Source organism: Lycorma delicatula, chromosome 1, assembly GCF_047948215.1.
Source record: "Lycorma delicatula isolate Av1 chromosome 1, ASM4794821v1, whole genome shotgun sequence".
Lineage (NCBI taxonomy): Eukaryota > Metazoa > Arthropoda > Insecta > Hemiptera > Fulgoridae > Lycorma > Lycorma delicatula.
The window spans coordinates 1,703,956-1,720,334 of record NC_134455.1 but is presented as its reverse complement, the minus strand read 5'-3'; the positions used below and the strand labels follow the sequence as shown (position 1 = coordinate 1,720,334).

The 16,379-nt window shown below is 31.9% G+C and overlaps 2 protein-coding genes across 3 annotated transcripts in view; one reads left to right on the top strand and one right to left on the bottom strand.

The window, feature by feature from the left end:
- The window catches only part of cbc (protein CLP1 homolog), a 45,672-nt gene extending 42,477 nt beyond the window's left edge, over positions 1–3,195 (top strand). The window contains exons 7-8 of one of the 2 annotated variants that reach the window (XM_075355976.1): positions 916–1,009; positions 2,968–3,195. In XM_075355976.1, the coding sequence (XP_075212091.1) occupies positions 916–1,009; positions 2,968–3,079 (206 nt within the window). In that variant the 3' untranslated portion in view covers positions 3,080–3,195. The remainder of the gene's footprint in view (positions 1–915; positions 1,010–2,967) is intronic. The other variant, XM_075355899.1, reaches the window with a different exon arrangement.
- A 5,502-nt stretch (positions 3,196–8,697) lies between these two features.
- The window catches only part of Lamtor3 (Late endosomal/lysosomal adaptor, MAPK and MTOR activator 3), a 44,618-nt gene continuing 36,936 nt past the window's right edge, over positions 8,698–16,379 (bottom strand). The window contains exon 5 of the mRNA XM_075355764.1: positions 8,698–9,015. Within this exon, the coding sequence (XP_075211879.1) occupies positions 8,878–9,015 (138 nt within the window). The 3' untranslated portion in view covers positions 8,698–8,877. The remainder of the gene's footprint in view (positions 9,016–16,379) is intronic.

Sequence of the window (16,379 nt, the reverse complement as noted above, 5' to 3'; positions counted from 1 at the left end):
ATTCAATTCATTTTATTACATTGTGCATTAAAACAGAAATATTACAAATACTAAGAATATTTAAAATTAACAATTTGCTGTTGAAATAAATCATGCACATGTTGAAATGTTCATTACACTACTATCTTTTTTTACTTTAATTTTACCATGATTTTTATTGAGGTACAGCTAAGTTGTATTAAGGTAAGAAGTGTCTTATCTCAGTTTATACTAGGTGGTTTATGTTAGTAGAATTTAATATATACATATATATATTAGAATATTATAATAATTTTGATCATAAGGAATTCAAAAGGGACTATTGGTATCTTCTGTAAGATATGTTTCAACCAGTTTAGCGTGTTGTTTTCATAATTATAAAATTTCAGCTAAATTAATAAAATGATGATCTTAGATCACACATACTTAGTTGGAATACCGTTATGTTGGAATAACTACATATTTTAAACAAATTGTCCTTGCTAGTTCAACTTGGTTGACTAAAAACAGGAATGTTATTGTTCAGACTTTAATTTTTTATTTACATAATAAGAAAAGTGCTAATATTAAGTCATAAAGATACATCCTAAAAAGGTAAATATGCCATAGAGTCAAACTTAAAGAATTTAGACTCACTATACAATATACAATATATTGTATGCTGTTATCAAGATAGTCAAATGTGCTTCTCAGATAAAATCAACTTACTCACTTACTCAGTGGTAAATATTATTAGTAGAATTAATGGTTGACATTTTAGGCAGGAACTCAAAAAAGGTGGAGGCAGGTATCATCTGATAATGCTAATCGATTAAAAATGACATAAAACCCACAGAACTAAAAATACCTAAAAGTGAAAACTGAACTCTAAATTATAGCAATATTATTTTTCTTTAAAGTGTCTTCTTTATCATGCTACTTATTTACTATTTTTAGGTCCAAATTTGTTACATCATTTATTGGCTGTTAGTTTTGCTGCTTCAGTGGAAGATGATGTAATTCAAACCAATATTGCCGGATTTATTTGTGTGTAAGTTACATAAATTTTTATCATTGTGATTTTTATTTTTTACCCCTATTTGTGTTAGATGTTATCAAAACATTCACAATGTGAAATTTTGATAGAGATAACCATGCTTTGGGACACATGATCTGCAGCCGTTTTAAATTTGGGCTTGTGATTATTGGCCTGTGATTAAATTGGCCTGTATTATTTGCTCAGCAGAAGCTGAGCAAATAATACACCTAGTATTTGATTCAACAAGAAATCTCAGTACTGCACCTAATAAAATTATTTGATCTTTATTGCTATGAGTGGACATGGTAATGTAAAAATTTGTTATTTTCAAATTTTTTTGTATATTTATGTAACTTCAGCAACCTTAGAATAAACAACATGTGTAACGTAGCTGAGATTCCACAAGGTTGGTAGAGGTTATACATATCCAAAAAATTTGGATTAACAAATTTTTACGTTACCAAGTCATACACTCATAGCAAATTCTTCTTTCAAACAAATCGTAGGGTATTTGATGTTTCTATAACATTTGTGATTTACTTGTGGTAAGAAGTTTTAGCAGAGAGTTGACAGCCTTTTTTTTTTTGGTAACAATGGGACTGGTTAATGACTCTTACAGGTTACATCAAGATACAGCTACACTAACCTCCTGCATATGATTTTCTTAATGAGAATAGAAATAGACTTCTCAAACTTTTTAATGAGTATCCCAATTACTTATCTCCTGTTGTTATTTGAGCTCAGTATATGCTATCTCTACATATAAGCTTGAATAATCATTGTAAATGCTGTCCATCAATGTTCTACTTCCTTCTAATGGCAGCTTCTGCAAATATATTCATCTAAAATTATAGGATTAAATATAGTAAATCCTAATCATTTGGTACCCAATTACAGTTTTCAACTCTTCTTATCCAGGTGAATGTGTTCAACATTTATGACAATTTAGGTATACATTAATGATTTGTCAAGTTTATATATTCAATCTGCCCCAAGCTTATGTAATCAAACCTGAATTTTTGCCATATTCTTTGAGTGATGTGATTCTGTAAGTGCATTCCCAGCATTAGTACACATACATTTACTCATCCTTTTAGACACACAACTGTCTGTGTACTTGACAGATCCAATATATTTTTATCCACATAGCAATATCAGTCAGTAAGTCACTGCAACTACCAAGGAAGTGACTCTGTCAACTTCCACATAGTATCTTATCCATGTTATGCTTTGTAAAACATCTATTATGGGCTGTGTGACAGAATCAATGGTTGGTTACTGTAGAATAAACGTTGTCACATTAAAAATGTTATACTGTCATGGAAATTATTTGTGTGAGAGAGATGTGAAGTCATCTGAAGATGCTGCATTACTTCTGAGGTAACTGCCATGTAAGAGTCATATTCTCCATGATTGTGTATACAATGTGGTGTTGCAGCAGAAATTCAGATTAGCCAATATTGGTTAATTGGTTTGGTTGTTCTGAATGATGAAGTAAATTAACAAACTTTTAAAACTTCTTAATTGTGTTAGAATTTCTGAATTTTAATGTACTTTCAATTGAGTTGCTAGTTCACCTATAAAGATGTTAAAAAAGAATCATTTACTAACAGAATTTCTGTGAATGAATTAATTAATCAATAATTTGTTATGATTGTGTTATGGTTAGTTGTAGTTACTTCACAACTACATTTAGTTGATATGATAATTTTTATATTATGTGTTTCTTTTATCTTTGTTTTTATCAACTTACATTGCTAACAGTAACACAGTGACACTCTCATTAGAAAAACAGCTGGGGTATACTCCTTTATCTTTAAAAAAGATAATATAGTACTGTATATTCAAGTTGCAAATTTTTTAGTGTTATAAAAATCACATTCAAGCTGCAGCAATGCTAATGTAAATTAATATTATTTTGTTACGTTGTTTTTACTGAATTTATAGTCCTTTGTTGGTTTATGTTCTAGCACAAATGTTGATGTGGAAAGACAGATGCTCACAGTGTTATCCCCTCAGCCTCGTCCATTACCAGATACATTATTAATTCTTTCTGATATACAATTTATGGATAGTCATTGATTTTCTTAAAATTATTTCTTTTTGTAATGACATTTATTTATGTTTTATATGAATATGATGTAAATAAAATGTGAATGATGTAAATAAATGAACAGAAAAAAAATATTGAGCAAATAATTTGTCAACCTTTATTATTTAGTAACATTAGTTATGTGATAACTGATTTGTTGTCTAAAAGTATCTAAAAGGATGAAAGTAGAAGATATATCAGAATTTATTTTATCCTGATCGTAAATAATGGAAAAACTTTTTTATATATAGTTAAAACAGAAACTTTTTCAAGATACCTTACATCAGAAGCATAAATGTCACATATATGGAACTGGATTATTAGACTTTCAGGATATTTGGGGCAGCAACTCTATCATAAGTTGTGTGTGTGAGCATACACAATGCCAAATTTTGTGTAATAATTTGATGTAGTTCAGTAATAGATATTTCTTAATTAATGTAAATTAGGATATTATTAGTTAATAGAGAATACAAATAAATGACTAACACTATGTAATTGTATTTTCTGCAGCTTCTTTTTACTTTTTAATTAATTATATTATTATTTGTATAATATTTTACAAAAATCTTCAAACAAATCAATACTTGAAAGTATTTTGTGTGACAGTAGTGAGAAGGTAAAACAATTATTACCCGAATATTCTAAATCAAAATTGCAAAATTGTTTTAATGTAGGTGAAATTGTAGGGTTTAATTATGCGGGATAAATTTAAAATTAGAGCTAAATTTAGAATCCAAGAATCTTGAATTAAGAATTAGTTGCCCTGTTCAGTTCAAGTTCTCATACTTAATAAGACATTAGGTTAAAAGCCATTCATTGCCTTCCTTCTTTGTATTGACTAATAACTTCAAATAACAAGCTTATTTTCTGTGGTTTGATTACTGCTCCATTGGTAATCTAAATAGCCAATGTTTCTTTACTGGGTAAATTGAACTCATTGAATTAAATTATCAAATGCAGTAGATTTTAAATTGTTGCATTTATTTTATCTACTATTTTAGAATGGACAATAATGATGTAAGTAGATGAGACAGATTAGAATAAGGCTTGACTTTGCTGATAGGTTGATCAGGCATTAGTTTGACTTTTTGTGCAATCTCTCCCTCTCTAGAAGTGAAGTTAAGTCCTCAGGCATTTGCATAGACACACAAGAATCACCATCTTGCTAAACTTCAATAAAGAACCACTTACATACTACATACTGGCTAGCTGAATATGTCTGTTTGATAGTAGGAAGGTTTGATCAGTTCCCATGGCACTTGTCTAAACATGCAGGATTAAATAAGGAAAGAGAAAAGTAATGATTAATCTACAATGGGGCTCTTTCTGACTGGGGGCAGTTTTCCATCTTTTGCAGGATCAATGATCATGTAACTGCATATTTAAAAAAAAAAGAAAAGAAATAAAAAACTTAAAACTATCTGAATGCAATTCCTATTCTATTTATTAATTTGAAATAAAATCTGGTTTTAAAAAGTTTGAACCTTAAAATAACTCAAATTATTTACTGATCTTCATAATAAGTGTATTTCTCGCAAGTATTTTACAACATATCCAGAGGCTGTTTTTGGCTAAATAATTACAAGTGAATAATGAAGTGTGAGCTGGAGTAATTATAATGGTGAAAATTCCAAGATTAGCTTGCCCACATTTGTGTTCATTTTCTTCAGACTGTCTCGTGTAAATGGCTTAAAACTGCTAAGTAATACTGTTTTTTTGACCTTACAAACACGTGATAAGAATTGATAATGGAGATGCCTTTGTAATCAAAAAAATAATAAGTAGAACCTTAACTTTCAATCAAACTTGGCGTGCTTATTTTGGTCTTTGTTCTTCAGGAAGCTTCAGTTGGGATGATTAGACCATCATTTCTATATTGTAATCATTTTTCAATGTTGCTTTGTTGAAAATTCAGCAAATTTTTTCAAAAAAATTTTGTTGCTCTTGTTTTGTATGCAGTTAAAATTGTTTCATAAGAGATCTCCATTTCTTCAGCAACTTCTCAAGTAGCGAATTCAACAATTATTGATTGTAACATTATTTATTTTGTTGCTGTATTAACAACAAAATAAAGAATGGTTGTTGATGTATTAGGGCGTCCAACCATTTTGTTGCCTTCTTGAAGCCATTTGAACCATTCATAAACCCTTGGTGTGAAATAACATCCTCACCAAAAGCTTTCTTCTGTCTTCTTCATACTATACTGCACCTTATTAGTTTTAACACAAAATTTAATCTAAATCTTTTGTTTTTTCAAACAAAATAAATTCCCACAAGTAATAAAATACATCCAATGACTCAGCTGACAAAATTTGAAGTATATGTGTTATGGCTGAAAATATTGATACACATTACTGACTGTGCTGCCATATGTGACAAAAAATTAACTCAACCAAAAAGAGACAGTGTGCAGAGTTAAAAGATTCTTGTTACTTCTTTTTCACCCTGCACATATTTATTTACCATTACCCACTATGAAAAGTAATATTGGGTGAAACATACGTTTAATTTTTAATTCTGAATTTTTTTTTGGTTGACGATTAATTTTCACTACTTCAGGTGGATAGTTGCGATTGGGAATATGAAATGGAAATTTTTTAGAGTAAGAAAAATGTCAAGGCTGACCAGTATTCAGACACTAATGTTTCACAGTGGTGGTTAATGTTTTTAATTAGTTAATTAAAACCGATTATCGGTAAACAGTTTTTTTTTCAGTACAGAAATACTACTATTCTATTTGTTAAGTCCAAATCAGCATTCAATGTCAAATAATATCTAAGCATAAATTACAGAACACCCAAAGCAGAACTGTACACAAGGTATCTATAGGTCTATATAGTCTAGTTAAGGCGGCATCCAACATGTCAAGAGACCTCACACCTGCCTTGATGCACAGAATCAACATTTTTAACATCTACTGTAAACAGGTACTGCATTTAAATCAACATATCATCTGATGTCTTTATTTGCACTTCTGTTTTTATTTTAAATGCGTGATAATTGGGATGTGGCCAATAAAGTGATGACATGGTATAAAGTATATAAGTTATGTACCTATATACAGGGTGTCCCATATAAAACGCTACCCATCAATCACTCATCCATGAAATTTCAAAAGTCAAGCTTACTCCCTTACTCATTACTGAAATGGACTTGTCCAACATCGCGGCGAAGCAGTAGAACACTACCGATAGTAACAACAATGCAATAACGTTCAGTGTATTGCTAGAGACAAGATTGTGTTTTCGCTAGACGAATGTGTTTTCATTGTCGAGTCGTACTTCAGTACGAAATCAGTGGTTGCAGTACAAGATTTGTTTCGCCATAAGTACCCAGATAAACCAGCTCCTAACAAAACATCAGTATTAAAGTTAGTTGCAAAATTTAGAGAGACCGGTTCTGTTAATAACAAGGAACACAAAAGATCTGCGTCGGTGTTGAATACAGATACAGTCGCTGAAATCAAATACCGATTACTCGCCTCGCCAAATAAATCAATCAGACGTTTGTCTGCTGAAATTAATTTGTCTATATCAACCGTTCATCGGGCGACCAAACGATTACAATTACGACCTTATCGCATTCAAACGGTTCATCGACTTCTTGAGCCCGACAAACAAAAACGGCTACAATATTGTCAACGGTTCCGTCGATTTCTGCACGAGGGAATTAACGTTATGGATTCATTATTTTTCACAGATGAAGCACGGTTTCATTTGGACGGCTACGTAAACAGCCAAAACAGTAGAATTTGGAGCGCTGAAAATCCCCACGCTTATCACAAAAAACATTTACACCCACAGAAGTCGGGCGTGTGGTGCGTGATATCACAGAAGAAAATAATCGGTCCTATTTATTTCGAGTACACCATTAATGCAGAACGATATCAGGATATTTTATTTCAGTTCATCGCTGTCTTGGAAGAGGAAGACAGACACTGCTGGCTACAACATGACGGTGCGACATCGCACTACGCAGGTTCAACTTCTGATTTCGTCGAGGAATTCTTTGGTAATTGTGTTATCGTTCGAGGTTTGTGGCCACCAAGATTTCCAGATTTGACTGCGGTGGATTTTTTTCTACGGGGTTACCTCAAAGAAAAAGCCTACAGCAACAAACCATGAACACTTGAAAGTCAATATTGAACAAGCTGTATTAAATATCCATCCACAAACTTTGAAAGAAGTTGCAAGAAACTCTGTAAAAAGAATTGAAGCTTGTATTCAAGAAGATTACACATGCCTTTTTACTATTTCAATACCTACCAATATAAGGTTGGGTTGCGTTTTATATGGAACACCCTGTAGTAGAAGTTACATATATATATATATATATACTAGCATCCCTGAAAGGTTTACCCATGCTATATGATTACTTGCACTTGATTTTCCATTGTGGTCAGGGCCAAGCCCTTCTCATTTAGCTGGAGTCTGCCCTGTGTGTTCATTAAACTCATGCTTGTGAGAATAATATTAATGAAAAATAAAAATTAAAATCTGTTCAATCTATAAAAAATATCAGTGTATTGTAATTTCTTCAAAGCAATAGTTTGGTCAATACAGGACTCGCTAACTGATTTTAGATTTCCTGTAATGTCTTCAGTCTCAAAATACATAATCAGAAATACAAACTAAAATTACTATAACTATGTTACCAAATCTCTTAAATTGCTTTAATAGTGATAGCATAAAACTGTAAAAAAATTTATTTTTTACCCCTTAAAATTAAAAAAACCAGAAAATGATTTAGATTTATCAAAAAACCATTTCCAAGTCCTAATTGAGTAAATATTTGTTTAGTAAGGTTGGAAATGGGGAAAATTTGCAATCACTGTTCAACATCTTTTTACCTGTCTTTAAGTAGGTACGGGTAACTAACTTCATTTGTTACAGAGAAATTTGAAATATAATTCAAAAAATAGTGAAATTTAATGTTACCCCTTTTTACCTTTAAACTCAGAATTTAAAAAAATCTGTAAATTGGTTTTTAGGTATTCACATAAAGATTACAGAACCAAAAATTAAGTTGATATTTTTATTTGTTACAGAAAAAAAAACAGTAAGTTTCATTGTTACTCCATTTTAACCCTCTAAACTTAGAATTTCAAAAAATCCTTTCTTAGTGTGCACTTACACTGTATGAAGAATATGTAAAAAAGTTTCAATTTATCTCCAGTAATCTTTGCTGAGCATTGCTTATGAATCACTCAACACGTTCTTTTTATGTATATTTTGACTTAAAAATTTAAATAGAATATCAAAGTAGTATAATATCATAGATTGCTTTATAAATCAAAGAGTAGCCTTTTTAAATCTACCCATGAGAGAAGACTACAAACAAAATAAATCACACTTCATTTTATTTCCATTTATATCCTCTTAGATAAAATATTAATGCTAGTGATTTAACAAGTTATAATATCCAGCGTATAGAAGTGGATGAATCATGTACTTCAGAAAAAAATAAAAAGGTAATGAAAAACCAGCATCCTGAAGTGCAGTAATTACACTTAAGAAAACTGATAAATATCTATACTTAAAGATGTGCAGGAAGTTAAGTTTTAAAGGAACAGAATTAAATATAACAAATTATAAAGGTAAAACTATTATAAAATTTCAAATATTGGTTTATTCAAGATAATACATTATATACAAATATATTTTTTAATTCATGAAACAATATATACATACACACTTACTCAAAATATAAATTCTACATAAAAAATATTTATTACAAAATTATACAGAAAAATAACATATAAAACTTTTTTAACATAATTAAGGAATTACGGTTCAACAACAGTTCTCTTTAAATCCTGTAATAATTCTTGGAGTGGTTGATCTAATGCAAGGATGTGACCAGTATTACACTTTGTGCTTGCTACAAAACTCACTATGAATGGAAGATTATTCATCTGTACAATCTGGAAAAATATTTCCAAGTATATAATTATAAAACAATATGTATAGTTCATTTCAATATTATATATAAATAAATATTAAAATATTTCTTTAAAAGATATAAAAATATTGAGAACATTAAAACCAGCACTTGTGGAAAAAATTTTTTTTTTTAATTTTTTGTAATGTTTATGTTGCAATCTGATCAACTAGTGAACAATAAGCAACCCCTTCATGACCTAATGTGATGAGAATGATATGTATGACATGGAATGATGTATAGTCTTGTACAGACTCAGGTGATATTTCCTGAGATGTGTGATTAACTGAACCCCAACCACCAAATTACATCAGTATCCAGTGTTTAGTATTCAAATTTGTATAACAGCAATAAACTTATACTAAACAGCTGAACCTTTTGACTTAAAGATCAGCTGTTAAACAACTGATTTTTACATAATTTATACATCATTAAAATGTATGGGAGGGATATACAAGGTCTGTCCAGAAAGTAATGTCATACTTTTATTGTGAAGCGACTATGTTGCAGTGCACTCTATCATCCACCAGGATCAATGGTGATTTAAGTCAACTACCGAGCCAGTGCTTGCTCAGTTGTCTCTGAGCTCTACGAGGTGAAGGACGGGTGATTTTATAAACCTCTTTTTCGTCTCTTGTACAAGTTGTAATGCAGCACTCGCTGCAACAAAGACACGCGATCAAGTTTTGTGTGAAACTCGGCAAGTCTGCAGCAGAAACTTTTCCAATGGCTCAACAGGTCTTCAGGGATGAGTGTTTATCACAAAGGCAAAGCTACAGATGGCACAAGGTGTTTTAGAAAGGACGTGAAGTCGACAACGAAGCCCGCACTGGACACCCATCAACCTCCTCAAACAACGAAAATGTGACTCGTATGAAAGAACATTTGCAAACAGATTGTCAAATGGGTGTTTGTTTAATGACCGATATGTTAAATATTCTAAAAACTACATCCATGAGATTATGACCAACGATTTGCACATAAGAAAAGTGTGCACGAAGCTTGTCCCAAGAACTTTGACTGACGACCAAAAATCTCACCAAGCGAAAATTTGTCAAGACGTTTTGGAAAAGTATGAAAATGACCCTCACTTTTTGGACAATGTTATCACAGGTGATGAAACGTGGATATTCCAGTATGACCCTGAAATGAAGAGGCAAAGTGTGAAGTGGCACACCTCGGCGTCCCCTTACCCCAAGAAGGCTCAAATGAGCAAATTAAAGATCAACACCATGCTCATTGTGTTTTATGACATCAGGAGGATCGTCCCCTGTGAGTTTATATTTCCCGGGGCAACTGTTAACTATAAATTTTACATAGAAGTCCTCAAGAGACTGAGAGCAAGGATCCAGCGTGTCAGAACAGACATCAGCAGCGATTAGAAACTTTATCGTAACAACACGGCAGCCCACACTACCTTCACCATGAACAGCTGCTAAAATCCTACCTGGCCAAATCTAACATGGCAACACTGCCCCAGCCATCCTACAGTCCTGACTTTGCTCCTGCAGAGTTCTTTTTGTTTCCCCGTTTGAAATTCTCCCTGCAAGTATATCATTACAGAATAATTAACGATGTGAAATCAGCTTGTGAAGTGGCTTTAAACACACTTCCTGAACAGGCCTTCCAGAATGCCTTCTCAGATTGTTAATCCCACTGTCAAGGATGTATCAACGCAGGACAATATTTTGAAGAATTTTAATTATTCATATTATTAATTTAGTTAATTAATTTAATTTTAATTATTATTATTCTTATTATTATAAAAGTAAATGTTTTTTTCATATTGCAGATTTGGTGACATTTCTTTCCGAACAGACCTTGTATTTTATCTTAAACAAAATTATTTATATGTTAACATCATAATAAGACTGAATAAAATTTGGAATTTAGATACAAACCCCATTGACTTGTGTACTCTGCCCCTAAAATAAAGCTATCCCAGTTTATGCAACAACAATTGTTGTTGTTGCATACAACAATTAATGCACACATGAAGAGAATTAGTACAAACAAGGAAGACTTTATGCAAAAAGAAATCTACTAGCATCAAATACTAATCTAAAGATCCTACTAATGAATGTTAAAGCCCTGAATAAGACCATCAAAAATTGCACTCGCCTATTTAGTAATACCATAAGACACAGATTGAAGCCTATCAATGCTCAAGTGCCCTGGTTTAGGGTATTTCAAAGATCAATAAAAAAGAAGTACCTAATAAACACTTTATAAATGTCACAATGGCTCCAGGATACAAAACAGTTAACACCTTGACAACCATCATAAAGAATAGCACTGATTTCAAACATAACCATTGTTAAGTATTGTAATGATCTTAATTATTGAGTAACAGACATTATATTACAGGCCACCTACAAGATTGCATTTTTCCACATAGTTAACGTTTATACTAATGTTACCAACAAAGAAACCATAGCCATCCTGCAAAATTAACTAGTGGAGGGTAAAATATTGGGCCCTCATGCCGTTAATAAAGTGATATTGTTACTGAAGTTTTACTCTAGTCAGAACTATTTTACATCCAGAAGGAACAACTAACAATGGGATCACCACAATCAGAATTATTGGTGGATATTTATTTAAAGGAATTTGAAAATAAATATCTGTTATCTGGAAAAATAGATCATTAGAACACAATAACTTACTCTCATTATATGGACGATACTTTATCATATTTAATAAGACCATTCAGCAAATAGAAAATTTAAAGAATTATATGAATAATATTAATAATCAAATTCAATTAACCCTTGAAATGGTATAACACAAGACGTTAAATTTTCTAGACTTCACAGTAACTAGATTGAATGAATTACAATATACAATCTCAGAAAGCTCACAACAGATGCTACAGTCCATGCAGATTCCCACCACCCATTTTCTCAAAAAATGGCAGCCTATAATAGCTTTATTCACAGACTTGTAACAGTTCTATTCAATGATATTGATTACAAAATGAGCTAGATTCAATGAATCATATAGCCGTAACAAATGGTTAAAACAGTTCCATTATAGACAAAATTCTCAAGAAATATATGGAAAAACCGCCAAAAGTGAAAATTAAAGAAACATTCAGATGAACAGAATATGGTGAAATTCCACTTAGCATCCTAACCAATGCATTTATGAAATTAATTATAAGAATTTCTTTACATATCACTAACAATGAGAGAGACTGCTAAAACCTAAAAACAAAACACGTATACAGTTGATAAAGTGTATACTTGTATCAGGGATTTACAAGATTAAATGTAATGCTTGTAAATGTTTTTATATAGGCCAGACAAGAAGACATTTTATAAAACAGTTCAAAGAACATCTGCCAAACCACAATGTTGTTTCCAATAAATCTAACTATGTAAGCCACATTATGGACCGTAGTCATAAATACTCTGATTTCAAAACCAATTTCCTACCACTGCATATATGTAAGAAAGGTAGATACACTGAAGGGCTAAAGGAATATGAAATTTATAAAGCACATAAAAATAATTTATATATTGAATGATTATTTAAACTTCCACTCCAATTCGATTTACAGGACAGTGATAAAATCAGAGGATAGCAACAGACAATAGCAGTGGCTGCAATACAATAATTCTTCAGTCACTAGATAGATGACAGTATGCACATGTCGTGTTTAGCTTAGTTTTATGCATTACTGATTATGTTATGACTTTGTGTGTATACATGTGTTTGTTTTTTTCATTTTTCATTTTATCTTGATGTGATGACGACCTTCAGCAAGTGATTTTCTGAAGATGGAACAGAGTTCTAAAACAAGTTAAAAAGTAAGTAGGTACTGTATAGAAAATTCACACAGACGAATATAATTTATTAAATTAATTATAAATTGTGACTTGGAAACATTATGATGAATTTTAATTAATTTAGTAGTAGGGATGTGTGGACAGTAAAAACTGTAGAGAAAGACAAAGATTGGAATATATAAAATGGATCACTTAGAATACAGGATGAGTATTTATGTTGAAGTAAAATATTAATACAGAACAGAAGGAAATGGCAAACAGCATCAAACTCCAGATGACTCACAAAAGAAATTAGTGGAGAAATGTATGATACAGATAGTTAAAAAATAACTGGTGCTTTAATTTATCCAATTAAAATACTTTCAACTAACAGGACAAAGTACCTTAAACTGACTGCTAACTAGGTAAGCAGTTAATAGACCTGATCAGCAAGTGCTAAGTTTTAAAATAAATGAAAGAATATTTTTTACCTTAAGTTTGATTTGAATTTCTATTTAAAATTACCATAACATATATAAAATTAAATACACGAGGATGGAGTGAAAAGTTTCCAACCTCACACGGAGATGGCATTAGTATACTTTCAAGTTATTTCAAACAGAATATTAACAGTCTGTTAAAGTGAAGAATTAGGGTGTTTTTTGGAAAATGGAAAACCTGGAAATTCAAGCAGTAATTAAACACATTTTTTAAAAACTTAAAAGCAAAGGAGCAGAAGAATTGAGAGGAGAGTGGAAGAAGTGTTAGGAGAAGACCAATTTGGTTTCAGGAAAAGTATAGGGACAAGGGAAGCAATTTTAGGTCTCAGATTAATAGTAGAAGGAAGATTAAAGAAAAACAAGCCAACATACTTGGAATTTATAGACCTAGAAAAGGCATTCGATAACATAGACTGGAATAAAATGCTCAGCATTTTAAGAAAATTAGAGTTCAAATACAGAGATAGAAGAACAATTGCTAACATGTACAGGAACCAAACAGCAACAGTAATAATTGAAGAACATAAGAAAGAAGCCGTAATAAGAAAGGGAGTCCGACAAGGATGTTTCCTATCTCCGTTACTTTTTAATCTTTACATGGATCTAGCAGTTAATGACGTTAAAGAACAATTTAGATTCGGAGTAACAGTACAAGGTGAAAAGATAAAGATGCTACGATTTGCTGATGATATAGTAATTCTAGCCGAGAGTAAAAAGGATTTAGAAGAAACAATGAACGGCATAGATGAAGTCCTACACAAGAACTATCGCATGAAAATAAACAAGAAAAAACAAAAGTAATGAAATGTAGTAGAAATAACAAAGATGGACCACTGAATGTGAAAATAGGAGGAGAAAAGATTATGGAGGTAGAAAAATTTTGTTATTCGGGAAGTAGAATTACTAAAGATGGATGCAGCAGGAGCAATATAAAATGCTGAATAGCACAAGCGAAATGAGCCTTCAGTCAGAAATATAATTTATTTACATCAAAAATTAATTTAAATGTCAGGAAAACATTTTTGAAAGTATATGTTTGGTGTGTCGCTTTATATGGAAGTGAAACTTGGACGATCGGAGTATCTGAGAAGAAAAGATTAGAAGCTTTTGAAATGCGGTGCTATAGGAGAATGTTAAAAATCAGATGGGTGGAAAAAGTGACAAATGAAGAGGTGTTGCGGCAAATAGATGAAGAAAGAAGCATTTGGAAAAATATGGTTAAAAGAAGAGGCTGACTTATAGGCCACATACTAAGGCATCCTGGAATAGTCGCTTTAATATTGGAAGGACAGGTAGAAGGAAAAAATTGTGTAGGCAGGCAACGTTTGGAATATGTAAAACAAATTGTTAGGGATGTAGGATGTAGGGGGTATACCGAAATGAAACGACTAGCATTAGATAGGGAATCTTGGAGAGCTGCATCAAACCAGTCAAATGACTGAAGACAAAAAAAAGCAAAGGAAATTAAAGAGCTTGATATGACATTGGGAAACTCTTCTCTTCTTGAATTAAATACAATAACTCTTCTCAAAGGCAACAATTAAATACTGGGTTGCAAAGTTTAAAATAGGTCGAAACGTACTAGTGATGAACCACATGGTGACTGCCCTTCTGAAGTGACTATGCCAGAAATGATAGAAGTGTAATAAATTGTTTTGGCAGATCAACAAGTGACAGTGAATGAGTTAGCAGAGACTGTAAGCATGTCAACAGAACGCATGCACAGTATTTTGCATGAACAAGCTGTGCTCTAGATGGGTGCTGTGTCTCCTCACATCCAACCAAAAACAGCGCCGAAAAAACATTTTAAACAATTGTCTCAAGCTCTTTCGGCGCAATCCAGAGGAAATTTTATGTTGATTTGTGACTGTTGATGAGACTTGTGTTCATTACTACACTCCCAAGACAAAACATCAATCAAAAAATGAGTTTGCAAAAGTCAACCTGCTCCAAAAAAAAAAAGCGAAAGCAAAAAATTATGGCAACTATTTTTTTGTAAATGCACATGGAATAATTTTCATTGATTATCCTAAAAAGGGTGAAATAATAAATATGAAACGTTACTGCAGTATCTCAGTGATGGAATTAAGGAAAATGACTGGATTTGATAAAAAAAAGTGCTTTTCCATTAAGACAATGCTCTGTTTCCAGCTCACACTTCAGTAATTGCAATGACAATAAACAAAGTAAAAAGAAAATAACCATATCTAGCAGGAAAAAATTCATTTCACCATGACAATGCACCAGGACATTCATCAATTATCGCAATGGCTAAAATCAATGAACTGAAGTTTCAATTACTTTCCCTAGTGCCTTAATTGCCAGATTAGCACCCAGTGACTATCACCTATTTCCTAATCTCAAAAAATGGCTTGGTGGACAACAATTTGAGAGCAATGAGGTTGTCGCTGATGCTATAAATGGGTATTTTGAGGAGCTCCATGAATCGCATTATAAGACTGGTATAACTGCATTAGCATACAGTTTTACGAAGAGTGGAGAACATTCTTTGTGGAGATCTTATTGAAAAAATCCAAAAAACTGTTGTTTTCTTTGTCATGCTGGAAACTTTTCAACCCACTCTCATATCTGTTGGATGAGGTGTACAATGTTGATTTATGACTAAAATGAAAAAGAAAAAAATTATAGTTTTAGTTGTGTATAGCACGGTCATAGATTGATTCCCTATGTTTCCACTTGACAGTACTACTAGTAAAGATGGCAACTTCTGAACAGAAAGCCTTCTTTGTTTTGCAGTTTGCTAAATGTGAATCTATAGTTACAGTTCAAAGTGCATTATGTAGACAGTTTAATTGTGATCCTTTAAGTGACAATAACATTTGTCAATGGCATAATCATTTTGAAATGACCGGACATCAGTGTAAAGGGAAGAGTTCAGGACAACTAAGGATATCTGAAGAAAATATTGAACTAATTAGGAAGTCTTTCCTCCATAGTCCTAAAAAACCTGTTACGAAGGCAAACCAGGAACTAGCAATGCTGTTAATTACTGTGGAATGTTTTAAATGTTAACATATGTATCCATATCGTTTACAGCAGTTACGGGCTTTAAATCC